Consider the following 27,068-nt stretch of genomic DNA (forward strand, 5'->3'; position numbering starts at 1 on the left):
TATTTGATTTTCTGTCTTGTGCCCTGTAGACTGCCTTTGTAAGGTTGGCCATGTAATAAGCATTCTTTGGGCTCTCAGTGAAAATGCTTTGTTTGCTTTGTATACTATAAAGCCACAGGTACCTCAATTCAAGATAAATCTACCTCATTTCACTAGGAGAGCAGTTAGAATAATTACGTTGACAGGGAAAATTTTTGTTGGTAGATTAAAAAGAATCTCTAACTTGTTAAGAGAGTGGGAAAAAGGAAGGAGAGGAGTTATAATATGTTTTTATATATAAGCTTTCAGTCTTGGTTAGGTATATTTTTAATATAAGCATGCTTATGCTCTTTATATATACTATTCCATTTTTTATTTTTTATTGATTTTAGAGTGGAAGGGGTGGGGGAGAGAGAAACACCAATGAAAGAGAATCATTGATTGGCTGCCTCCTGCATGCCCCCCACTGGGGACTGAGCCCACAACCCAGGCACGTGCCCTGATTGGGAATTGAACCTGGGACCCTTCAGTCTGCAGGCCGACAGTCTATCCACTGAGCAAAACCAGCTATGACTCCTTTTCCTCTTTTCTGTTTCTCCATTTGTGTCTAACATCACTTGGTGTACATAGTACACAGTACTTAATAAATGTGGATTTTGTTTATTTTAAACTAATAGTAAATGAGTTTTATGATTACATTTGCAGAGGTTCTGTATTGTCCTTTTTGTTTGTTTGTTTCTGTTTGTTTTGGGAAACAAACATTAACTTTAACATTAAATTCTATTGAATTAAACTGTGAGATACTATCCAAAAATTGATTTTTGCATTAAAACTTTATTAATAAGTGATCTATTGACTGGAACTTGGAAATACCTTTATTATGCATATATTTTGGTGGTGCTTTAGTTTGGAATTTGGTCTATATAGTCTTAAGTACTGATAGGCTTGCTGAAAGCATAGTAAGAAGTGATGTTCCAAAAGTTCTGTTTAGTCCAAAAGTTGCTAGATTATAAAATTAACACATTGCGCACCAGTAGTTTTATTGCTAGCTTTACCCAGTGGCCAGATAAGTTTCTGTTGAACGAGTACAAAAAATGTTTTTCAAAGTATCATACTTTAAAAAGATATTAGCTTGTAAGAACATGTAATAAATAACTTCAGAATGCAATGGGTATTTAATTTTAAGGTGTTCCTTTAACATTTATGTGAAACACTGTGTAATATGAAAACACGAGAATGCTCGTGATCTGCCTGCAATGTGTTTAAGTAGAAAGTTAATTTTCATCAGTTACATGTGCTTTTCCTTTATTTCAATGCCTAAACCCAAGTACTCAGTGTCACTATTACATATTGTGGGATAATTGAAGAAAAGAGTGACATCTAACATTTCTAATTCTGTTTTTGAACTTTATTTTTGTAATACATTTATGTATATACTTGTAGGTTGGCAAAAGCAGCTTTTGATGATGCAATTGCAGAACTGGATACGCTGAGTGAAGAAAGCTATAAGGACTCTACACTTATCATGCAGTTGTTACGTGATAATCTGACACTATGGACTTCAGACATGCAGGGTGATGGTAAGGAAGCTGAAGTTAAATGTCTCCCTCTGTAGTTGGATCTTTTTACTCTTAGAAATTCCTTGGTATTTTTTAAAATATATTTTTATTGATTTCAGAGAGGAAGGGAGAGGGATATAGAGAGAGAAACATCAGTGATGAGAGAGAATCATTTATCAGCTGCCTCCTGCATGCCCCCTACTGGGGACCGAGCCCTCAATCTGGGCATGTGCCCTTGGCCCGAATCTAACCTGGGAGCCTTCCCTCTGCAGGCTGACACACTCTCCACTAAGCCAAACTGGCTAGGGCTCCTTGGTATTTCTTTACATCAAGTTACAATTTCCTCTAAACTATCCAAGTTTAATTACTACATTTTCATAAAAAGATATCAGAGTACATTCTTCTATTCTGGGCTATAAGGTGATAAAGGGGAATCTTTTATTAATATTTGAAGATTTAAAATTTTTACCTCTAATTAATGTTTGCTAAACTTAGTTTACCTCTTCCCTCACTGTGTTTTGAAAGATGGAGAGGAAGAATATTTTACTTACTCAGATTCAATTTTAGGGGTCTGGAGTTCATTGTATTTTTGAGTGTCATAATCACTGCTTTGAGTTGTGTCCTCAGATTAAAGATAGCAGTAGATATTTATTTAAGAAGCATCTTCTGGAAATCTTTTATCCAAAAAAGAATTTTTCCCATCTGGATTCTGTACAGCAAATGGAATGTCCTGCCCTCAGGTCCTATTTAATAAGAGGTCTGGTGTTCGTTTTTATTTTTTTTAGAACTTTCAGTAGTAAACAATTACTAGGGCAATTTATAGAACTTAAATCTTATGGTGAGGTGGAGGATTTAGTGTTTATTCTAAATGTAGTAAAAGCCCAGATTTCACTTTTTTATTTTTTATTTTAAAGGAGATTTTATTCTGCCTATTTCCAAAGAATCATTTTCATACACAGTATGGGAGGACAAACTAGTGTGATTGACCATAGATAGTTTTACAGTTGTTGGTGTGATGCAGAGTGGAAACAAAAGGTTTGCTGTCAGTTTTAGCTGCAGATTCTTTAAGGGTATGTTCCCCAAATTGAAGCATATGTTTCATTGCTTGAGGCTAGCTGTAGTCTCTTGGATCAACATACTGTACTGTCTTTAAAAGTATTCTACTTTGTAAAGATGTATCTGAAAATGGGTATCAAGGCATATAAATTGTCACTTTCCTTACTAGAAAGTCAGGTTTTAGTTAGACAGGTTATGGTGCTAAAGTGAGAATTGGGTGATTCAGCTTCTAGAGCTCACTAACTCTATAAAGTATTTAGATATGTGACAAGAATTGGCTTGAGAAATGTAGCACATGTGACCTACTTGCACACTTTTCCAACAAAGCCAGATGTAGCCATCGGTTACTTTTCAATACAGCACTTCAGGCAACCACTACCATGAATCTGGGATTCAAGACCAATTTACCATCTTTGAACTTATGACTTGGTTAAGCCGTATTGGCCTAATCAATAAACTATACACCTCTGACCTGGGGAACATTTATTTGAGGCTAAAAATAACAAAGATGACCTGGGTTGAAATGTTTATTATTATTATTTAGACATTTGATACTAACTCATAAGTTATTAAATTACAATGTTAGGTAGAAATAAAGCTTATATTTTCTAGTGCTACTCTTGTTCATTATCACTGATAACCAAGAATTGATTGATAGTAGACTATATGTCACTCCTGTTTTTATACAGAACCAAAGATACTCTGCTTCTTTGTTATCGGGTGTCATCTTACAAAATGAATCATTTAAAAATAGGAGACACACACACACACACACACACACACACACACACACGCACGCGAAGGAGGGAGGGAGAGGGATAGAGAGAGACAGAAACATCAATGAGAGAGGAACATCATTGATTGGCTGCTTCCTGCACATCCCCTACTGGGGATTGAGCGCCCAACCTGGGCATGTGTGACTCTTGGTTCTTAGGTCGATGCTCAACCTCTGAGCCACACCAGCCGGGCTAAAATAGGATATTTTCTTTGAACTATCTGTTTTCATAGTTGGGAAGGTTTTTATTAGCATAAGATTAATCTAATAGGATATTTTCTTTAAACTATGTTTTCATAGTTGGGAAGGTTTTTAGCATAAGATTAATCTTTTAAAAAATATATTTTTATTGACTTTCGAGAGGAAGGGGAGGGAGAGAGAGATAGAAACATTAATGATGAGAGAATTATTGGTCAGCTGCCTCCTGCATGCCCCTTACTGGGGATCAAGCCCACAACCCCGACATGTGCCCTTAGCTGGAGTTGAACCTGGGACCCGTTAGTCCACAGGCCGATGCTCTATCCACTGAGCCAAACTAGCTAGGGTGGCATAAGATTAATCTTAAAAATTTTTTTTTAATCTAGTGAAATCTGGTTGCTTCAAATCCTTTTTACTTTGTAAATTGAATGGTTCGTTAAATTTGTTTGAAACCAATTTTAGCTTTATTATAAAATACTTGGAATTATGAAACATGCTAGTTAAATACTGGAAAATTCAAATAGTATCTTGACCTTTTATTAAAATTAACAAACTATGTGAAGTTATAAATTGTTGTGGGTACTAGGAAATTGTTTGCTAGTTTTGCTAAAAGGTATAACATTACATATGATTTATTAAATTTGTTTTATGACTTAGAATCAATGCCAAAGATAGAAGAAGAATTGTGGTCATAGAATTGGTAGTTTTCCAGGATGTTACTTGAATTTAGTTTAAGGATTATATAGGTGGTTTTCTCCTTTTTACTTTACTAACTAAGAAAAATTGTGCCAAACATTTGAATTGAGGGTTTCTAAAGGAAAAACAGGTGATTTACAGGCTTTTATTTTTATACACTTTTATGTTTTATGATTGCAGAATATGTTATGTCTGTCTGAGTGTGTTGGGACATAATTCTTTAAAGGGATTACAACTTTTTCTCATGAGGCCATTGCAGTCCTTTTTTTCTTAATCTGTGATCAGAGAGGACTGTTTCATATGCAAACCCACAGAAAGGAAATGTGTGTTTTCTCTGCCCCCCCCCCCCCCCCATTCCTCCAAAATCTAGAAACAGTGGGCAAAGAAATACATCCAAGGAAAACTTTTCTTCTGTATACCTTTTAAAAGGATATTATTTCATCCTCTTTAAAGGTAAAAGAAAAGGAACAGTATTTCTTAGACTGAAGTTTATATAAAGTAAAAAGACCAAAATCTGACTCTCCCTAAAAATCATTGATGTTTTTCCTTTGTCCTGCTCTCGGTTTATTTTTCTTGTAATGTTGCTTTCATGTGATTGTTCTCCCTCCCTTTCTCCTTGCAATATAGATTCCTAAAGGAAAATCCAACTCTTCCTTTCCTAAAAACTACTTTGTAAGTCATTATCATGGCACAGTGAATTCTGCTTTTAAGTTTTGGTTCTTCACTAATCATGCTTGCATATCATCCTGTCGCTTACAAAACTGCCTGTTTTACATTCCAGGATGCAAAACCTTCTAAGATATTTAAGATCTGCTACTCCCTATCACCTTTGGTTGGGTGTGATTTTATCTGACAGTATTTTTGTGCCAAAGTTACTTGAAACTTTTGGCAAATCTAATGTTTGCTTATGAGTGAATTAGAGTGTGCTCTATTGTTGTATGTTAACCATATTTTGGCGCAGTATATTGCTGTTTAAAATGTGAGTGAATGTTCCTATCATTTCCTAAGTTTGAATACATTATTGTTCTTGGGGGAAGAATATCTGGGTGGTCCATCATTTCTTAGTAAATGGATATTTTTGTCTTTTCTTTTGCATGTCTTTTTCTGTATATAAGTAAAAAAATCTTTATGTACCTCAAGTACTTTTTAGAGTCACATATCTATGTTAAAGATTTTTATCACAAAGGAAAATTTAAATGACAAACTAATCTTTAATTAACCCTTATTGCTCGTTTATCATATCAGTGTTTTTAAGACTGTTTTAAAAAAACTCCTAAGGGTAAATGCTTTATGTCTGTAGGCAATCAGAGTTAGTGTCATTGTCCATCCTAATTAATTTAACAAGCAGTATGAATGGATGGTCTGAACTGTCATATTATGATTGTTGGATCAATTCATTGATTTTTCAATTATTTTGATTGAAATTAGTAATATGTAAGAATTATAAATGATTTGTTAAAGCACAAAATAATGTAACTTTTACCTGTTTTATTTTTTAGCTAAAGTGTGCATGCTTCTTTATTATGGCTGACTTGTTTAATGCTTATTCATAGATGAATAGGCTGGCTTTCTATTCTATTGCATGTCATAGTGCAGTTGAAACTCTTCAGGCTAATGGTCATGTTCAAGGGGAAAAGAAAAATGGCATGAGAGAACTGGTCCAAATACCCTTCTTTTTAATAACCTCAGTGGTTTGGTTTGAGTGCTGTTTCACTCTGAAGTGAGAAATCTGGTTATGGTTTGGTATATGACTGGCCAAGATATAAAATAGAAAACATTTACAAAAGCAGAACCCTCTCTAAAACTGTAGAAGGCCTTTGGAGCATTTTACTGCTCCGTTTTCTTTTTTGAAGCATGTCTGATATGAAGCTTGTGGGTAAATTAGATTTTGCAAAAAATTGTAAAATACTCCTGATTCATGATGAAGTGAGGTTATTGAGAAAAGGGTATTTTGACACCATATACATGAAAGCTTGAAAATCATTTTAATAATATGGTACCATGGCTGTCTACAAGAGCTTATTGAGGGTAAAAACATTGATTTTTACTGTGTGTCAGTTATATTTTTGTTCCTAACTATTGACCATTTAAGATTTTGATCCAGCAGCACCTCTTGGCTTAGGCATCTCAGGTATTAAGGATGGTAGAGTAGAAGTTCTTTGCTTGTCTGTGTGTTTAATACCAATTGTAGCAAATGTAAGGGGTCTTTATGTTTGGAATGATACCTTTGTTTGTGACCATGACAGCCTAATTTAGTCAGGATGAAATAAGTAACTGTTACTCTTCTTTGCAGGTGAAGAGCAGAATAAAGAAGCGCTGCAGGATGTGGAAGATGAAAATCAGTGAGACATAAAAGCCAACAAGAGAAACCATCTCTGACCACCCCACTCCTTCCCATCCCACCCCCTCTTGGAAATTCCCCCATTGTCACTGAGAACCACCAAATCTGACTTTTACATTTGGTCTCAGAATTTAGGTTCCTGCCCTGTTGGTTTTTTTTAAAAAAACAGTTTTCAAAAGTTCTTAAAGGCAAGAGTGAATTTCTGTGGATTTTACTGGTCCCAGCTTTTAGGTTCTTTAAGACACTAACAGGACTGCATAGAGGCTTTTTCAGCATTACTGTATTGTCTCCTGCCGGATGTGGCAAGGTCACCATTAGAAATGGAAATTACATTTGAAAGCCATTAGACTTCTAGGTGAAGCAAGCATCTAAGAGAGGTTAATCACACTATAGTGGCATATGTGGTATCATTTTTCCTTTTTCTAATTGTTTAAATTGAATTTTATACCAATGTTTAAGATTAATTGGGTGTTAGCTTGAGGTGGTTAAAGGTTGTTTGGGGAGTTTGTTGTAATGGTTTTGCTGTAAAAAGTATTCAAACTCTGCTGATGAAAAGCATGGTGCTGGTAACAGTTCAACAATCCGTGGCTGCTCATTCTTGCCTACTTTTACTCTCCCTCTGAAGCAGGTTAGCGTTGAAGGTGGTATGGAAAAGCCTGCATGCGTGTTCAATTCTTTGTTTCTTCTCCTTCCCTCTCCCTGGCCTCCCCCTCCTTCGCTCGCTCAACCTCTTTTGTTCAGTATGTGTAACTTGAAGCTAATTTGTACTACTGGATATCTGACTGGAGCCACAGATACAGAATCTGTATTGTTCTTACTGAAACACAGCATGGAATTAACATTAAACTTAAATAAAACAAACCTAAATTAAAAATGCCAAATATTATTGCGCCTCCATCTTTTATCTTTTTAAAATAAAATCTCTAGCCTAAACACAATGATATTACTTGACTGAATGTGAAAAGTTCTCTTTTTCTTTCATAAATCACTTGTTGTTTCTAAAAAATGATGTATATTTTTGGAAAAAAAATGACCTGTAACCTGGCTGTGAAGAACATTTAAGTAGTCCAAATTAATTCATTACCTATCCTGTCTTTAAGGATGTGGCAGTCTTGGTATTGAGAGAAAACCTGCCACCCAGGGAAAACATTGAGGTAGTTAAGAGAGTGCTTATTGGTACAGGTCTTTAGAAAGACCCCTGTCACAGATGGGAAGATTGCAGAAAGGGGACACTGTCCTATAGCTGGTTAGGAAAGGTGGAGTTTTTCAGCTCTAGTTTTAGTCACCTTTGAGGATCAATTGATTTCTAGAGAAACTCGAGTTACCACTGTAACTTGAAGGCAGTTAATTTGTGTTTTAAATATTTTTAGTGTTTTGTAAAAGGTTTTATTTATTGATTAAAATTTTTTTTTTACTGATTTCAGAGTGGAAGGGAGAGAGAGAGAAACATTAGTGATGAGTCATTGATCGGCTGTCTCCTGCACCCCCTCTACTGGGGATTGAGCCTGCAACCCCGGGCATAAGCCCTTGACCAGAATGAAACCCGGGACCCTTCAGTCTGCAGGCCGACGCTTTGTCCACTGAGCCAAACCAGCTAGGGGTATTTATTGATTTTAGAAACATCGATCGATTGGCTGCTTCCCGCACATGCCCCAACTGTGGATCGAACCTGCAACCTGGGTATGTGCCTTGAAACCCACCACCTTTTTTTTTGTTGTACAGGCGACGTTCCAACCAAATGAGCCACACCAACCAGGGTTGATTTGAAAAAATTTTAGACTCACATGTTTTCTAAAATGTTAGTTAGTGCCAGTAATTGGGTTGATACCTATGTTTGGGTTCTGGGATGGCTGTCCAGAAAAGCAAATCTCCAATGTTATATTTTGCTTTTAGGAAGATGAGAATGAACTTGGGTCATTCTAAGGGGAAGTTATGGAGTAACTTCTAACTTGGCTCCTGCTCCAGAAAAATGCCATGTAAGAGTTTATAAATCCGCTGCTATGCTGTTGATCCTAGGACAATAGAGAAGAGAGAACATGCAGAAAAACTGGCATAAAGATCTTTGTTTTGAAGATTGTTACAAGTTATAGTTCACAGGGATTCCTGGTAAAATTCTGAGATGGATGATTAAAGGAATTGTGATCTTTTAGAGGTGGTGATTCTGAATGCAACCTGGATGAGCCAAATTCAACCCTATCTTGTTTTCTATCTGAGTTACTAGGCTTATATTGATATTGATAATAATTAGCTAACATTGATTATTAACTATAAAGTGGGTACTGTGCTACATCTTAATTAGGCGAGCTGTCACTTGCATTTTGCTAGTAGGGAAACTGAAATAGGAAAAAGTTGAACTTGCCCAAACCCACAGAACTGGTAGTAATCAAGCACGATTCACAGGTAGGTTCTTATGACTAAAGAGCCCATGCTCTTAATCGTTAAGCCATTCTACCTTTTTCTGTATTAAAACTTGGTGTTTTATTGAAATGATTTTCTCTATCCTAAAGTGATCACTTAAGATATGTATATTTTAACATTTCTGAGGTAAGCATATGTTTTACAATTGAGATATTTCTTCAAAAGCTATAATCTTCTAATCATTAGAATTAAAATAGAATGTAAACTATAAAGGGCTCTGAGGTGGCTACTGTCTAAAAAAGGAAGAGTCAGGAAGGTTTACTACCTAGATTAATTTTTAGGAATTTGTTTTTTTTCTGTAGCTTTGTAAGTTTAAGATTAGTAGTTTTTTACAGTTGGAGCAGTTCTAATTTAAAATAGGTTAGCTTGGACAAGTGAGTAATCAGTGATTATAGATTGTCAAGTTGCCTCAGTGCTGTGACAGTTTTCTAGAGAACCAAAGTCTTAATACCTTCAGGTCAACCTCATTTTTAGCCACTTTTGGTGGAAATATTTATAAAGTACATTACTTTCTAGCTTTTTACAGTCTCAGTTACTGCTTTGGGGAAGATCTTAGGTTGGTACTCTAGCACGATCAGCACACAATGGGGTTGTAGGTAAGACTGGCTATGTTTAAGGAGGGCTGCAGATTGTTTTTCTTAAAGTTCCTTGCATTTTGATTTTTTACGGAGAGGGAGAGAGAGTTTTAGAAACATTGATGAGAGAGAAACATCAATCAGCTTCCTCCCGCACACCCCCCACTGGGGATGTGCCCGCAACCAAGGCATATGCCCTTGACCAGAACCGAACCTGGGACCTTTCAGTCTGAAGGCCGACACTCCATCCACTGAGCCAAAGGGGTCAGGGCAAAGTTCCTTGCATTTTAGATATTTGTATCTCAATTGAAATGACGAATGTGTACTTGTACAGTCTGAACAGTACGAATTATGTCCAGGGGCTTCTCCTGTCTAAAGCTATCATTGGCCATTTTTCCACTTAGATCTAAACTTCTGGCACTCACTTGTCACTCATGCTTCCATCCCAGTTTGCTTGGTTTTGAGTCTTCTGCAAAGACCTTTTGCCACTTAAAATTCTGGTGCTATAGCGGATAGGGCTTATTTCAGCACCTTAGACTTCTTTCCCATTAATTTACACATTTGTGGCTACGCTAAACAGGCCATAACACCTGTTGAACACTCAGAATTTGCTTTCAAGAGAATTAGAGGAACAAACAACCTTTAAAAACAAAACAAAACTTCATTTGCATTAAAGAGGTGTAAGCTAAGATGAGATGCTAGTTTCACCTTGGCAAAGATTAGGTCATACTGTGAGGATGTAGAGAAACATGCACTGTTGGGATTTTTTTAAAGTAAGGTTTTTTTTAAAGTATAAAAAATACATTAAAAGTGTGCAATTAATGAATTTTAAGAAAGTGAACAATATTTAGCTACCACTCACATCAAAAAATAGAATAGGACCAGTATCTAAAAGACTTCCTCATGCTTTCTCTTGGTGGTGACTCCGGCAACTAAACCAGTATCTTGATCGCCGTTGATTAGTTTTGCCTGTTTTTGAACTTGATATTAATGGAACCATACAACTTTCTCAACATTGTGGGGTTAGTCTGTGTCATTACCTAACAGTAGTGTTTTTCATGACTATAGTATTCTTTTGTGTTAGTATAACTACAGAACCACTATGTATCCTGCGGATGGGCACTGCGTTTTTTTCAATTGGATGTTACAAATATGTTACGGACATTCCTGTACATGTCTTTTGTTATATACATGTATGCATTAATGTTGAATATCCCTAAAAATGGAATTACTGGCTCATGGGGAATACATTTGTTCAGCTTTAGTAGATGCTGCAAAAACAGTTTTCCAAAGTGCTACTGTTTTACAGTCCTACCTAGTGTATGAGATCCCGTTTCTTCTACATCCTCACTGGCATTTGATACGGTCACTCTCTTTAGCTGTAGCATTCTGGTGGGTTTGCATAGTAGTAGTCTGATTTTTGTATTTTCCTGGTGATGAATGAGATAGCACTTTTTAATAGGTTTATTGGATATCTGGAGATTTTGTTAAATACCCAATTTTGCCTGTTTTTCTGTTGGGTTGTCGTTTTCTTAATGGTTTTTAGGAAGTATTTATAAAGTATATCTTTGGAGTTGTTGCAATAATCTCCCATTCTTTGCCCTGCTTTTTCGTTTTCATAATGTCTTTTGATGAACAGTACTTAATTTTGAAATAGTCCAGTTTATCCGTATTTTCCTTTAAGGTAAGTGCTTTATATGTCATATTTAAGAAATACTTGCCTACCCTAAGGTCATTAATCTTTTATGTTGTTTTTTTAAAGTATTGTTTGGCCTCATATCTTGATCTAGAATCATCTAGAATTTTGTTCATGATAATAGGGAGTTGTTAAAAATAATAGTTTTCTCTATAGGTTTTCAATTGATCCAGCACCATTTATTGTTCCATTGATCTATTTGTCATAGTGCCATTGCAGTACTGTAGGTTTGAAATAATTCAATATATGGTAGTGTGAGTCCTCCAGTTTTTTGTTGTTGTTCAAGATTGTATTGGTTATTCTTGGCACTTTGCTTTTTTAATATACATTTTAGAATCAACCAACTTGTCAATTTCAATAATAGGACAGTAACAAAAGTATTTTGATTAGGATTTTATTGACTATGATAAATTTGAGAATTAACATCTATATAATTATATCCATCCAATCAACATTGTATACCTCTCCACTTATTTAGATCTATTTTTTTTTTCCCCAATTATGTTTTGTAGTTTTATCTGTAGAGGTCTGGTACCTTTTTGGGGGATTATTTCTAGTTACTTGAATTTAAAAAGTTTATTTAAATATATTTTTATGGCTTTCAGAGAGGAAGGGGGCGGGGAGAGAGAGAGAAAAAACCAATGATGAGAGCGTCATTGATTGGCTGCCTCCTGAGCCCACAACTTGGGCATATGCGCTCTCTGACCTGGATGCAAACCCTAACCTCCTGGTTCAAGGTTGACGCTCAACCACGGAGCCATGCTGGCTGGGCTTTGGTGTTATTTTAAATAGTTTTTTTTTTTAAATATTCAAATTGTTGCTACTTATATTTCATGACCTTGCTAAATTACTTTATTCTAAGTTTCATGTAGGTTCTGAGAGAGGCTTTTTAAGAGGATTATTTGACAATATAAATGAACGTTCTAAATGCACGCACCCCTTGCTTATGTGTGTATGCATAGAAATATATGCAAAACATTTTCATTTCAGTATTACAGTAGCAAATTAGAAATAACCTAAATGCCCATCAATCATGGTACATCCTTACTATGTATACTATGTTGCTGTTACAAAAAATGGGGTAAATCATTTCTGCTAATACAGAAAGATGTCTGCATATGTTAAATGAGAAAAGTAAGATACATAACATGTATTATGTGTAAAACAAAAAATATTCTGTATGCATACTTGCCTATCTTTAGAAAATTTCTGAAAGATACGTTTTTTTCATTAAAAACAGCTTTATTGAGGCATAATTGACAAAGTGCACATATACAAACTATACAATTTAAATTTTGTAATGTATATACACCTTTAAAACCATTATAATCACGACAGCATTCACCATCAAGTTTCCTTGTTGTACTTTGTAATTTCCTCCCTCAGCCCCCAAGCAACCCAATAATCAGTTTCCTGTTACTTTACCTTAGTTTGCATTTTCTGGAGTTTTATATATATATGGCGCACAGTATATTCTTTTTAGGTGTGATGTCTGGCTCCTTTCACTTAACATAATTGTCTTCAGGTTCATTCATCTTGTGTGTATCAATAGTTCATTCTCTTTACTGTTGAGAAGTATTCCATTGTTATGATATTCCACAATTTGTTTATTCACCTACTGATGAACATTTGGGTTTCCAGTTTTTGTCTGTTATAAATAAAGCTGCTATGAATGTTTGTGTACAAGTCTTTATGTGGGCATATATTTCCTTTTTTGTGTGGATAAGTAGGAGTGGAATGGTTGGGTAATGTGGTAGGTGTATATTTAGTTTTTTAAGAAACTGTCAAATTGCTTGACAAAGTGCTTGTACCATTTAACATTCCATCAGGAGTGTCTGAAGCTCCGGTTCCTCCACATGCGCTCCAGCACTCGCTATGGTCAGTCCTTTAAAATTTTCCATTCTAATAGGTGTATAGTGGCATCTCATTGTGGCTTTAATTTGTATTTCTTTTTAAAGTATATTTTTTATTGATTTCAGGAAGGGAGAGAGAAACATCAAGGATGAAAGAGGATCATTGATTGCCTCCTTCCTGCATTCCCCATACAGGGTATCGAGCCCGCAACCAGGGCATGTGCCCTTGACTGGAATCAAACCTTTTAGTTTGCAGGCCCACACTCTATCCACTGAGCCAAACCAGTTAGGGCTTAATTTGTATTTGATAATGACCAATGATGAGTATCTTTTTATGTGCTGATTTGCCATCTCTTTATCTTACTTTGTGAAGTGTGATAATAATGAGTCTTGATTCATGAACAAGGTATCTAACAGTTTAGGCCTTCTTTAATTTCAGCAATATATAGATTGTGTTAATCTTCACCGAGGATATTTTTCCATTGATTTTTAGAGAAAGTGGAGTGGGGGAGAGAGAAACATATATGTGAGAGAGACACATCGATTGATTGCCTCCCGCATGTGCCCTGCTCTGGGGGCCGAGGATCAAGCCTGCAACCGAGGTACCCTTCAGTCTGCAGGCTGACACTAACCACTGAACCAAGCCGGCCAGGGCTCAGCAATATTTTTTACTCTCTTTTAGTTTTGTTAGATTTATTCATAAACATATATATATATATATATATATTTATATATATATTTTAAAATATATTTTATTGATTTTTTACAGAGAGGAAGAGAGAGGAATAGAGAGTTAGAAACATCGATGATAGAGAAACATCAATCATGTTTCAATCATCAATCATCCCCACTGGGGATGTGCCCGCAACCAAGGCACATGCCCTTGACCGGAATCGAACCCGGGACCCTTCAGTCCGCAGGCCGACGCTCTATCCACTGAGCCAAACCGGTTTTGGCTATTCATAAATATTTAATAATTTTTGATGTTTGTGTAAAATTACCGCTTTTTAAAATTCAATTTTTGATTGCTTATTGATAGCATATAGAAATAAAATTGATATTTGTATATTAATCTGGTATCCTGCAACCTTGCTAAACACACTTCTTAGTTCTAGTAGTGGTGTTTTGTAGATTTCATCAGATTTTCTTCATAGAGAATCATATTGCTTGTGAATATAGAGATTTAATTTTTTCTTCAGTCTGGAGAAGTTTTGTTTTATGTTGCCTGATTGAAGTACCTGGAACCTCCAGTACTTGCTATGGTCAGTTGAATAGAAGTGGTAAGAGCAGACATCCTTGTATTGTTCCTGATCTTATGGAGGAAAGCATTTTCTTTCACTCTTAATAATGATGTTAGCTGAAAGTTTTTCATTGATGCCCATTACCAGGTTGAGGATTTTTAGTTTGCTAAGAGTTTTTCTCAGGAATGGATGTTGGATTTATCAATGCCTGTTTTGCATCTAATGAGTTGGTAGTATGGGTTTTGGTTTTTAGTTTGTTAGTATAATGAATTACATTGATTGCCTTTTGAAGATTAAAACCAATCCTGCATTCCTGGGATAAACCCCAGTTATGTATTATCCTTTAAATTATGTTTGGATTTGATTTACTAAAAATTAAAAAAATTTCTTTTTACATTTATGTTCATGAGCCTATTTCTGGGGTGATGAAATGTTTGTTAGTAATACCAAATGTTTTTCTTCTATGGCACTAAGAACAAGATACAACAATTGACATTCATAATAGATCTTCAAGAAGGAATGGAAGAACACTTGAATGGTAAATATGAAGGTAAATATAAAAGACTTATTTCTCTCCCCCTTTAAAAATCTTGTGTTTAAAGGAAATATTAGGTCTGTATTGTTAATATGTAGGCACATCATTTATATGCTAACTAGCATAAGAGGCAGCCAACGGGTGGTAAGTGGATCCATTTGATTGCAAGTTTCTTAAATATTACTTGATGTAATATTAACTCTAAGAAGACCTTGAGAGACTAAGGATATATGGTAATTAATACTTAGGGTAAGCACTATATAAAAATAATGCTAAGAGGTATAGCTAAAAACCTGTATCTAAGAAATATTTAATCCAAAAGAAGGCAAGAGAGGACAAGATCATTTGTGCTGCCAAATCTTTCAAGGAGATTTAAAGCTCAATAAGACCTAATTTTGACAGTTGGGAACTTTTATTTTTTTATGGCTGCCATTTAGAAAAGAATCCTCTGAAGAATTCATAGACTTGTTCAGCAGATTATGCCATTGTGCTTTGAAACATTAAAGTCAACATTTAAGAATATGCCAAACAATTTCCTCAAAAATCTTTCGCTGAGTGAGCTGATATATTTTAGCTGCCATCCATTGCCAGTGAGATAGAATTTTCAGTTTGGTTTCAGCCAAGTAACTGCCTGATATAAATTGTCTTCAGAGGGACATAGCAAAATTTAGATCTTATTTACAATAACAACCTATGCATCAGAAGAAATGTGAAAATATGATCCATAGTCAAGAGACTATCAATGAAGCATGTCCCTAAGATGGACCCAGGCATGTAAATTAGCAGATAAAAAGTTTTATTCTTGTTTTCCCACAATAGTAGACAAGGATTTTAAAGCTGCTATTATTAACTGTCCAAGGATGAAGAGAAAATATGTCTATGACGAAAAGAGGAAATTTTAGCAGAGATATTGAAACTATAATAAAAAACCAAGCAGGCATTTTGGATCTTAAAAATACAATTATCTGAAATAAAAATTCGTTGGATGGGCAAATGCTGAATAAGAAGAAAAGTTTTAGAGGATCAGTGAACTTGAAATTAGCTCAATAGATATCCAATCTGTAGGAGAAAGAGAAAGGTAGATATTTTTAACAAGGAGCACAGCCTCATGGGACCTGTGAGATAAAAAAGTTCTAGCATACTGGAACTATGTAGTTCCAGAAGGAGAGAAGAGAAAAAATGGGATGGAAACCTTAAGAATGACTAAAGTTTACTCACATTTTGTGTAAGGCAAATTTACAATTAATTCAAGAAGCCCAGTGAAAATTAAGTAAACAACGAAAATGAACATTTTAGCACATTATAATCAAACTGCTGTACATCAAAGGAAAAACAGCATGCATACGTAGTGACAAATAGACCAGTTATATACAAGGGAATAATTCAAATCACTGACTTCATTAGAATAACAGGCAGAAGACAATAGAACAGCAACATTAACCCTTTGCACTCGCTTTTTTCTCGAGCTGCTACTGATGCTGTGTCGAGTCACACTCGACATCCCAGTGCAAAAGGTTAAAGTGCTCAGAGAAGAAAGCTAACCCAGAATTGTATATCTAGTGAAAACATCAAGAATGAAAGTGAAATATATATATATGCCTAAGTGACTGTTTGACTGGTAGCTATGATGTGCACTGACCACCAGGGGACAGACGCTCAACGCCCAGGCATGGAAACATGGAACAGACTGATGAATCTCAGGGTGGGGGTAAGAGCAATGGGGGGGGGGGGGGTCGGGGAGGGGAAGAGATTAATGAAAGATCTTACATGCATACTAGAGGATTCATGCACCAGTGGGGTGGGGTTCCTCGGCCTGGCCTGTGGGGACTGAGCTGAAACCGGCAGTCTGACATCCCCCAAGGGGACCTGGATTGCTAGAGGGTGCAGGCCAGGCTGAGGGACCCCACTGGTGCACGAATCCATGCACCAGGCCTCTAGTTTTTGATAAAACTAAATGTGTGCAGATTTCACAATAGGGAAGTCTGAAGGAAGTTCTTTTTTAATGATTTCATAGAGAGGAAGGAAGAGGAAGAGAAACATCAGTGATGAGAGAGAATCATTGATCAGCTGCCTCCTGTTCAAAACCCAGGCATGTGCTCAGAACGAGAATCGAACCGTGACCTCCTGGTTCATAGGTCAACACTCAACTACTGAGCCACGTGGGCTGGGATAGCCTTTGCTTTTTGAATCGTTTCTGCCCTAGCATTCTGCAGCACTGGTCTTCGACTTCTGCCCCTTCTTTCCCTTGGCTGGCACCTCTCCTCTCCCACTGGCTCAGGGACTTACTGTGAAAGACGTATTTGACCCTGTGTGCTTTGCCCACAGCCATGGTTTTACCACGTGACCTCCCCGCTGGCCCTTCTACTTGAGGCGATGAGTAGTAACCTGGAGCAAGCCATTTCTCTCTGGAGAAGCTAAACTAAGTCAAGTCTGAGGACATTCCCAGGTAGGTGTGGGGAGCCAAGCTGAAAGACACCCAGACTTAGGCTTGAGGCCATGCCATTTTGGATCGAAAGGGAGTGCCGAGAGAGGCAAGAGGATGGAGAAGGGTGCAGGCCAGTGGAGAGGAGAACCCAGGAAGCTGTGAGAGATCTTGGTTTCTCAGTTTTCTGATTCCTATAATGCAGTATTTTTACACTGGCTCATACCTGGCCCCTGGGAAGCCACACAAGTGCTCCCCAGTTCGACATCTCCAGTACTTGCCTTGCTGGGGCCAGGGGACACACACACAGGATATTGGGGCTGTGACAGATGGGAGCCCATTGGGCAAAAACAGCGCTGCATTGCGTCAAGACTGACAATAAGGACCCCAAGGGTGAGCCCTGGGAAATCTTTCCTGGCAGAGCAGGCTATTGCTAGTTCTGGGAGTGTGGAGGCAAGTGGGGCAGGATCTGTGAGGGGCCTGGTAGGGCCCGAGAGTGTTCTGCTAGGCCTGGCAACACCAACTGCTTCATCCAGCAGCATCTTGTGGAAACTAGAGGATGGATTCTGGAGCCATAAGGCTTGGGTTCAACTCCCAGATCAGCCCTTAATTATCCTTGAGCATGATACCTCAGTTTTCCCACCTGTAAAGTGGGGATTAAAACAGTATTTCATAATGATGAGGATTAAGTGAGTACGACATTTAGAGTAGTCTACATGTCTTACTGAAGGTCTCTATGTGTGTTATTGCCACTAATGTAACTGGCACCTTCTCTCAGGTCCTTTTTATTTTCTTTTTTTAAAATATATTTTATTGATTTTTTACAGAGAGGGATAGAGAGTTAGAAACATCGATGAGAGAGAAACATCCATCAGCCGCCTCCTGCACACCTCCTACTGGGGATGTGCCCGCAACCAAGGTACATGCCCTTGACCGGAATCGAACCTGGGACCCTTCAGTCTACAGGCCAACGCTCCATCCACTGAGCCAAACCGGTTTCAGCCCTTTTTATTTTCTTAAGAGTCTTTAAGGACTCCCTACTGAAATAGCACAGGAACAAATTGCCTGCCCCCCAATGGTCCTGTTCTCTCTCTGTGCTCAGGACCTGTGCTCAGGGACAGACACGTCGGGTTGCTGCCTTCATTGTGGTGGAATATTTAGGGGGAGAGCTGAGTCTCTGGAGGAGGCTGCCCGCCATAGCTTGTGCTGGAGCACCCTGGGGAGTCGGGGACAAGCAGTGCCCCGGCCAGGTCTCCGTGTCTATAGAGGGCAGTGCTGCTCCTGGAAGCCACACGTGCCTGTCCTGCTCCTCACCTGTTCCTGCCTCACAGCCCAGGCTGAACTCGGCCTTCTGTCAGTCTTGCCCTAAGTGCACCACCTCATTTTGCACCCATCTTTAGACTTGCTCTGTACAGTTTTCTTGGCTGGGAGATGATCTGTTTAACAGTATCATAGAGTCTAGCACAGTGCTTGTTTATGCACCAACGAATCTTGGCCATCAGGATTAATACTGCAGCACTGGCTCCACCGGACAGCGAGTCTGCTTCCCCATCCCCATTGCTGCTGGCCCTGGGTGTTGGGGACATGCCCCTCGTGGTGTAACTTGTTTCTAGACTTCTGTTCAGCCCTTGCCTGGAGCACTCTTCCTGGGGACCGGACACTAGGAAAACCGTATCTTTGGCCATCCTGAGCTCTCCCTTCTCCTGGGGCCCTGAGTGCAGTAGCTGGCTTTCCTGACCCCCACCTGCCTCTGTAGCTTTTCCAAGGCCCATTCCCGCCATTCCTTTTCTTTCATCCTCAGCCCCCGTCAGGCTTCCTTCTATTTCTTCCTCCTCCCAGTCTTCCTTTCTCCCTCTCTTCTCATTCTCTCTCTTTCCCTACTCAGGATAACCCTGTGGTCCCTGGGTTCCTTTCTCATCTGTACTCCAGGAGTCTCTGTGGTTAACAGGAGTCTTGTGCACTTACCTGTTGGGCTTAATGAAGTCCGCTTCCCTCTCGTGTAGAGTGAAAGCCAGTCTTTATAAAGTCCTACTTGGTTCTGTCTCCTGACCAAACACCTCATCTATAGCTCTGCCCTTGCCCCACCCTGCTCCAGCCACAGGGGCTCTTCCTCAGTCACTCCAAGCCTGCCCCACCTAGAGGGGCCCTGGCCGTTCCCTTCACTTAGAACACTTCCCAACACATCATCATCACATGCTCCAGACACATGGATTTGGTTCCTTTCAAACCGTGTTCATTATGGTGGCAGCTTTCATCCATTCATCCAGCAAAGAGAGGGCTACTCCATGCCAAGTCCTGGAATGGAGTAACTGGGGTGAATAAGAAAGATGTGGCCCCAGTTCTCATGAAGGTTACTGAGGGGAGAAAGGGATGAGCAAATACACAAGATGATTTTGTTGGTAAGTGCCATGAAGAAAAGCGAGCAGGGTGCTGTGACGGAGGTTGTCAGGGCCTCACAAAGAGGTAACACTTGGGTGAGACCTAGATGATCAGATTGCATCAGAGGACCAGGCAGTGTTCTTTGTCAAAAACAACAGGTTCTGACTCTGGTTAACGTGAGCAGAGAAGGAATGCACTGGAAAGGGTATCAGGTAGTTCAGAGAGTGGGTGGGAGGCCTGGAAAATTAGGACGGCACAGAGGCGGTTGCTAAGGGAGGCTGGTGGCCAGAACCATGACCAGAGTCATGTCTCAGCAGGCTCGGTCAGGACCCGGCTGCCACTGCTCTGGAGACCGGACACCAGTTAGACTTGGAACCCTGGACTCACCGGCATGCCACCATGGGAGACCTCCCAACAGGGACTGATCACCTGCCCGACACAGGTTTGTTCTCTACTGGGTGGCCTGTTAAAAATGAAGTCAGCTTCCCTCTCATGTAGAGTGAAAGCCAGTCTTTATAAAGTCCTACTTGGTTTGGTCTCCCGTACCTTCATCTATTGCTCTTCCCTTGTCCCACCCTGCTCCAGCCACAGGGGCTCTTCCCTTCCCTCAGAATACTCTTCCCAAGTACACCCATAGCTCCCTGCCTCACCCGCTCCAAGTCTTAGCTGAGAAGTCATTTCTCCAGAGGCCCATCTGATCTCCCTATGTAAGCCCAACCAATCTAGCCCACATGCCCATTTAAAAAAAAACTTTTACCATAGTCATTATTATACTTCCTGTTTATTGATTGTCTTCTTGATGAATCTGCTCTAGGAGCCTAGACCTAGGATCTAGACTAGCCTGGCATTAAAGCAAATACTCCACAGCTGTTTGCTGAATGGGTGGTTGACAGACAGGGTGGCATGCTGTTCCTGGTATAAAGTCTTGGGAAACATGAGTTGAATTCTGGTTCTGTCACTTACCAGAGGTTCAACCTCTCTGAACCTCAGTTTTCTCATATGTAACATGGAACCTACCGCAAATGAATTCTTGGTGAGGAGTAAATGAGAGAATGTGCTGAATAAGCTCCAGCTGCCATTTTCTTGCTCTTTCCTGCCCACCCGTTCAAATCTATTAAATGATCTCCCAAGCCAATAGGATTGCAATGAACGTTTCCATTTACTTTGGATTATATGTCATTACAAATATTAACAAATAAGACTTAAAAAGGACACCTTCGGATAGGTCAGACGAAAGTACAAAAATTGTGTGTGGGGCTGCAGTTTAAGGACGGTTTCTGCAGCCATCACATGGTAGCAAAACAGTGTTAAGCAGTGCACGAGAGTCTGTGTCGAGGACAGCCAGAGTCCATGCATCGAGAGGTTCTCAGTTGGGAAGGAACGAAGACTGGACATGCACGGGCCGGGAGGTGCAGTTCCTCGATCTCACCCCTAGAGGTCAGGAGGTTACCGCTTCAGGGTTGGAAGACTGGCCCGTCAGGGATTGGCTAGTGCTGGCGTTGGGTGGGGTGGAGGCTAGGAAGGGAGGTGGTGGAGGTGGATGCAGCGCATTGGGAGACCCCCTGGTTACTGACACCTAACTTTGAAAGGACATTTTTTCCTTTTTGGTGTCAATTTCCCATCTTTGTAGATCTGATGGATCAGAGGAAAGATGCCAGTTTGGGGTCAAAGGCAGAGCTTTGCAGCTTCTCAAAGAGCTTTTCCTTTAACAGAGATACAATCTGCAAGTGGTCAAGAACAGTGCCAGGGTTCTGTGAAGGGTCACTCCCTGGGGGCCCTCCTGCTCAAGGGCCCCACCCTTCACTTGGGACGGCTGTGCTTCTAGAAGCCTTGCCTCCTGTGGTCGGCTGGGACCATCTTTGAGGGCCAAACCTACCTTCCCTTGCACAGCCTGGGGCAGTAGAGGGCCCTGGACTGGGTGCTAGGAGTCCTGGGTTCTTGTCCCAGCTGAGCCTCGGTTTCCCTCTGTATCTAATGAGGAAGTTGTACTAGGTGGACTCACAGCCCTTTCTCGCTTTGCCTTTCAGCATTTCTGTGTTTTCACAGCGGCTGCGAGTCTGCTCTCTGAATAAGGCCCTCCGAAAGGCAAAGTTAAGAAGATACCCAGAGCTCACCCAGACACAAGGGTTGTGAAGATTCATTAAGACAGTGCACAAAGCCTTCTTAAGGATGGGAAAACCAAGGTTCCATGACCAGCCAAGCTTGCCAGGTACTGTGTGGGGGCTGGAGTCCCGAGTTCCCTGCAAACTGGGGAAGGGCTGATGGGCACTTGGTGGGGATTCACATCATTACCCCAGGCCTCAGATGGTGGTGTGCTTTGTTTGCAGCAGAAGGTCCAACCCCTGTGAGCCTGCTGCTACCGTTGGTGTGTGGGCAGCAGGCAGGGGAGAGCCCTAGGCTGGCAGCTAGCGGGAACTCATGTGTGAGCCCAGCATCCTACTTCCCCTGAAGTGTGGTGTCCAGAGCGCTGGGCTGGGGGTGGGGCAGGGGCCATGGAGCCTGGTCTGCCCTAGGTGTGGTAAGGCTGCAAGGCCTTTCCCTCTCTGGGTTCCCTTTCCCATCAGTGCAGTGATAGATTGAACACAGAAATTCCTTGGTTATGCATTTTTTTTTTTCATCCAGAATTCCTGAAGGCCCCTTGGTAGGCAGGAAAAATCTGGGGCTTCAGACTTGGGCCCCAATCCTTCAACCCCTCTTTGGAGACCCTAACTCAGGGTACAGACAGGCCACAGGCAGGTATCTTCCTCTTAGCTTTCCCAGAAACAAGGCCCTGTACTGCTGCCCAGTATTCCTGAGAGGGACATCAGTGGCCACAGTAGGGCCAGGATGCGTGGGGTCCCCCCGCTACAAGTCCTAAGGCCTGGGAGGGGCAGAGGAAGAGAAGTGGATGTGGACAGGAGGAATTTTTGCTTCTTTTCATGCAAAATAAGGGGCCCTTTTCTGTTCTGACTACAGCTAATCTGATGCTGGGAAGAACGAGAGGCAGGACCCATCCTCCAGGTTCCTCAGGAGGAGAAAGGGATCAAAGGTGGGTGAATTGGGTCTGAGGATTGAACTTGACCCTGCCCCAACATCAGTTTCACCACAGGGCTTCCGTCATTCCCCCACGGCTTGGAGCCCAGGCTGGCCTGGCCGCCAGGGATGGGGAGGGAGCAGGGCTGGGCACCATCGCGCCTGGACCCCACTCCTGTCCTCACACACCCTTCCCCCAGAGAAACCCTTGCGTCCCTCATAGTGCCCCTGGCCCAGCCACCATTCTCTCCCCTCCAGGTCTTTGCAGACCATCCCCACTGCCTGCACTGCCCTCCCTTTTGGCTGCCTGACACTCCACTGCCCTTCAAGGCCTTGCTGCAGCATGACCTCCTCTAGGAAGCCCTCCCAGCAGAGTCATAGCACCCACAGGTGGGCCAGGCTGGCCATGGCATTCCTCACTCCCCACTGTAATGGTTCGTTTCCAGCTCCCCGACCAGATGGGAAACTCCCTGAGGGCAGGCCCTGGGTTTCAGCCATCCCCAGCGGCTTGTGAAATAATTGAGGGAAGTATTTGCCAAGTGCCCACATTCACTAGGAGCTTCTGGGAAATTCACTAGACTCCTGGCTCTCAGGTTAACCTTTTCCCACCTGCCCAGTAATGCCAGAGATGAATGGATATAGTCAGAGTCCTGTCCCCAATCTCCTCCCCCAACACCCTCTTCCTAGTGTTTGACTCAGGAGTTCTCACTGGACCCACCAAGGTGCCCCTGCACTCCTGTTCTCTTAGCCCAGGTCCCCTGTGACTTACTGCTGACCTCGAGTAGGGTGCTCCCTCCTGGACGGCCCCGTCCCTGTCCCTGGGGTAGGTGCTGAGGCCAGGCTCCTCTCCGCCTATCTCTGGCCCTATCAGGGCCCAGGGGTTAAAAGCAGGTCGGGCCCTCTGCCCTTGTTGTCCCTCGAGGTGGCTGTGACCTCCATGGCCTCCAAGAGGGGGCTGCAGTGGTTCTGTGTCCGAGCAGGAGTCCTGGATCTCCCCCATCATGGGGGCCGAGGCCCTTGGTGGCAGCTGAGGAAGCCCAGGGCCAGGCCTGTGTTGGGCCAAGTGACAGGCAAGGTTGGGTGCGGTGGCAGGTGGGGGCCGGTCAGTCGCTGAGCACAGCCCCAGGGAGTTCGTTGGTGAGCGTGTGCCAGCGTTCGATCCGCTTGTCCTTGTTCTTCAGGCAGTCAAACCAGTGCTTCAGGCGCTCGCCCTTGGCATTGATGCCCAGAACCACACCGCCTGCAGGAGGGAAGTTCAGGGGGCAGCCAGGGGCCTGGGGCAGGTGCTCCCACAAGCCCATCCCTCTGGAACCAGTGCCCTCCCTCCCCTTCCCAGGTTCCATGCCCCAAGGCTGGACTCTCCACTTTGCCCACGGGGCTCTTAAGGGTGGACATTGGTCTTACTGCCACGCCACACTCTTGGCCCTCAAGATCAGGGCCCGCGACCCTGCCCTTCCTCTACCCAGGACCAAGGGAGGGAGACAAAAAGGGCCAGGGCAGCTCTACTGTGTGCAGCCACCAAGCCCACAGGGATTCGGGGCCACAAGGGCTCAGAGTTCAGCCCGAGGTGTGGACCATCACCACCTCTCACGCCTGCTCCACCACAGACTCCTGTGTGACCCTCCCGGCCTGTCTCTTCCTGTCACACGGAGCTGGGCTGGATAATGTCTGAAGCCCCTCGTGTGGGGGCAGGTGGTCTGTGAACCCAGATTGTTCCAGAGGCCAGGAAGGAAGGGCTGTGGTCTGATTCAGGGCCACTGCCCTGGGCTGAAGCCATTTCCTCTTACCAATGAAATCATTGGATTTTCCAATGTCGTAATCCCAAACGGTGACCTCCAGGGTCTTCTTGGCCAGGTCCCCATGCTTAATCTCATAACAGAACTCCTGGTGGCCAGAAGGGGAGAGTCAGGGCTAATGCACATGGCCAGGAGTGCTCTGAGGTATGGGGAGGGCATGAACCGAGGGAGGGATGGGTGAATGGAAGGTGGTCAGTGCCTGGTGGTGGACAATGGTGGATTCTCATCCATCTCATCCACGTATGCCTGAGAGCCTGGCCGGGGTCCTCAGGGTCCCCTTCACTCCTGCCCACCTGCCCCTTTGTCACTGAAGCCTCTCTCTCAAGATTCCCAGAGCCTCCTTTTGCCAGATCAACTCATGTTTGGCAGCCTTGGTGTCCTTTGACTTCTCTTGGGTCTGGCTCTGCTGACCACTGGCTTCCATGGTGCTCTGCCCTCTGGTGCCCCCCTCGCTCTCTGGAAGTGCCGCCTCTGCCTGCCTCTGCATTGCTCAAGCTCTGCCCGAGGCCCCTGTGCTCCCCGCCCTGATCATGTCCTACCCAGAGCTTCTCCCATCTCCCTCAAACCTCCTGCTCCACATCCAAGGCAGCCACAATCCCGTCAATTCCACCCTCTGGAACTCCTTCTAGGCTGCCCCCTCCCCTCCGTGTGCATCACTTTTGGGCCTGGTTCAGCCTGGCCAGAGCCTCTCTCTCCCCTGTGCCCCAGGGCTGGGGGCTCTCCCGTAAGCCCCTCCCCACCCTCCCGCTGTGACCTTTGAGAACCCAGTCCCTCCCCGGAGAGAGGGGGAGGACCTCCTGTGGCTTCACCCGCCCCTGGTACCTCGTTGAACTCTGGGTTCAGGGTCTTCTTTTTGACTGCTGTCTTATGTTTGGATTTCTTGTCCACATCTGGCTTCAGGTATCTGGAATTATAACCGATGGATAGGCAGGCAGGGGGTGGGGAGAAGCTGTGGGCACAGATGGAGCCAGCAGGGCTTGGAGGAGCACTTTGTCCCTGGAGAGATACTCGGGCCTCTCCGTTCATCCTAATCCTCAGAGTCCCCAGCACTGCTCTGTGGCCAGGGTGGGCGGTCAGCTACAGCAGCAGCAGCACGGGGCCCCCTCCGCACCTGGACTCTGTTCACAGGCCCTTTCCTGGAGCTGACCGTGGAGCCTCTGGCCCTCTAGGAGAGAGGATGTTCCTTGTGTCTGCAAGTCTAATGTTCACAAAGCTCACCTTCCTCACCAGGAAAACATTTTAGCAGAGTCAATCCCTTGTTAGAGCTTTTTTTCTTTTTTTTTAAATAGATTTGTTGAGCTGTAATCCACATTTTAAACTTCAGCATTCTAAAGTGCAAAATGGCAGTCTTTGGTATATTCCCAGAGCTGTGCAGCCATTGCTGCTACCTCACTGGAGCTCTGAGACAGGAAAAGGCCTTTTGGGCAGCAACAACAATGCTTCCTAAGGGAGAGGGCAGCCGGCTTGTGAACCAGCTTCTCCATGGACAGGAGCTCCTTGGACTCTGATGCCTTCATCTGAGGCTCACGGGGGCAGAGGGAGTTGGCAAGGTCACCAAGCTGCTCAGCACAGGGCTGGTGTTCAGAAGCCGGGACAGGAGGCGCAGAGCCTCCCTTTACAGAGCCTCTCACCCTGTTTCTATAGATAACCGAGGAACCATTGCTCTGCCCTTGCTGCAGGTACTCTGGGGCTGAGGACCACATCTATCTCACCCACCACCAGCTTCCTGGCACCCATCTCAGTGCCTGGCAGTAGGTAGGTCAATGAGCATGTGTTGAATGAAGTACTGAATTCCTAGAAGTGAAATTACCCACCCAAAGCCACACACGTGTCAAGCTTCTTCCTTCATTCTGGCCAACTGACCTCCAGAAAGGCCACACTGTTGACATGCAGTGCCCTTGACGAAGTGGAGTACCATCACCTTAAAATCAGCATCATGGCAGAGTGAGAAGACTTTTGTTTCTTCCCTTAAATTTGTAACAAGTTGGACAACTGTAACTCAATAAAGGATCCCCTGCTCAACACAAACATGCTTGATTCATGCATCTGAAGGTGGGCCTACTGGAGTGAGCAGGGAGGTGGGCAGGGGAAGGGCAGGGATGGTAGCCACAGATGCAGCTGGGCGCCTGCCACGGCTCCAGAGTGGGGCAGAAGCAGTGTTCTCCCAGGAAGAGGCACCCCTCCCCTCTGCTCCTTCCCATCAGAGCAGACCCTGGTAGAGGTGCTGGGAAGTCTTAAACAGCACAGCAGGGCCAACAGCCATTGCTGGCAGGGACTGGGGCTGTGGAACGTGAACTTGTTTCCCCCCACTTCCCCTCGTGCCCCCCCCCCCCCCCGCCCCCAACACACACACACTACCTGTCCTGGCAGAGACTGGTAGAGGCAGTGGAGATGCTTCTAAAACACAGTGGGGCCAGTGAGCATTAGTAAAAGGGAGGTGGTGCTGGGAGCTCACAACCAGTCCACCACCCACCACATTCACCCACCACAGTGGTGGTGCCCTAGAACTGAGGTGACCCCCACCATCCCAGTGGGTG

General features: G+C 42.7%; 2 protein-coding genes and 1 long non-coding RNA gene across 4 annotated transcripts in view; 2 read left to right on the plus strand and 1 right to left on the minus strand.

Annotated features, from left to right (window-relative positions):
• Window positions 1-7,485, plus strand: part of YWHAE (tyrosine 3-monooxygenase/tryptophan 5-monooxygenase activation protein epsilon) — a 42,710-nt gene extending 35,225 nt beyond the window's left edge. Inside the window, exons 5-6 of the mRNA XM_008147868.3 lie at window positions 1,423-1,559; window positions 6,557-7,485. Of these exons, the coding sequence (XP_008146090.1) occupies window positions 1,423-1,559; window positions 6,557-6,609 (190 nt within the window). The 3' untranslated portion in view covers window positions 6,610-7,485. The remainder of the gene's footprint in view (window positions 1-1,422; window positions 1,560-6,556) is intronic.
• A 7,389-nt stretch (window positions 7,486-14,874) lies between these two features.
• LOC114233837 (uncharacterized) lies at window positions 14,875-26,548 on the plus strand. Of its 2 annotated transcripts, none has more exons than XR_003620021.2 (6): window positions 14,875-14,937; window positions 17,248-17,368; window positions 20,041-20,165; window positions 21,751-21,932; window positions 22,679-22,751; window positions 26,211-26,548. It is a non-coding gene; the product is annotated as an uncharacterized LOC114233837 (long non-coding RNA). The 2 variants fall into 2 exon arrangements; XR_008554708.1 differs by having other exon boundaries at window positions 21,770-21,932.
• The window catches only part of DOC2B (double C2 domain beta), a 35,738-nt gene continuing 32,137 nt past the window's right edge, over window positions 23,468-27,068 (minus strand). The window contains exons 7-9 of the mRNA XM_054709081.1: window positions 25,354-25,435; window positions 24,523-24,619; window positions 23,468-23,975 (exon numbers count right to left, since the gene is read on the minus strand). Coding sequence (XP_054565056.1) covers window positions 23,839-23,975; window positions 24,523-24,619; window positions 25,354-25,435 — 316 coding nt within the window. The 3' untranslated portion in view covers window positions 23,468-23,838. The remainder of the gene's footprint in view (window positions 23,976-24,522; window positions 24,620-25,353; window positions 25,436-27,068) is intronic.

Source organism: Eptesicus fuscus, chromosome 20, assembly GCF_027574615.1.
Source record: "Eptesicus fuscus isolate TK198812 chromosome 20, DD_ASM_mEF_20220401, whole genome shotgun sequence".
NCBI lineage: Eukaryota > Metazoa > Chordata > Mammalia > Chiroptera > Vespertilionidae > Eptesicus > Eptesicus fuscus.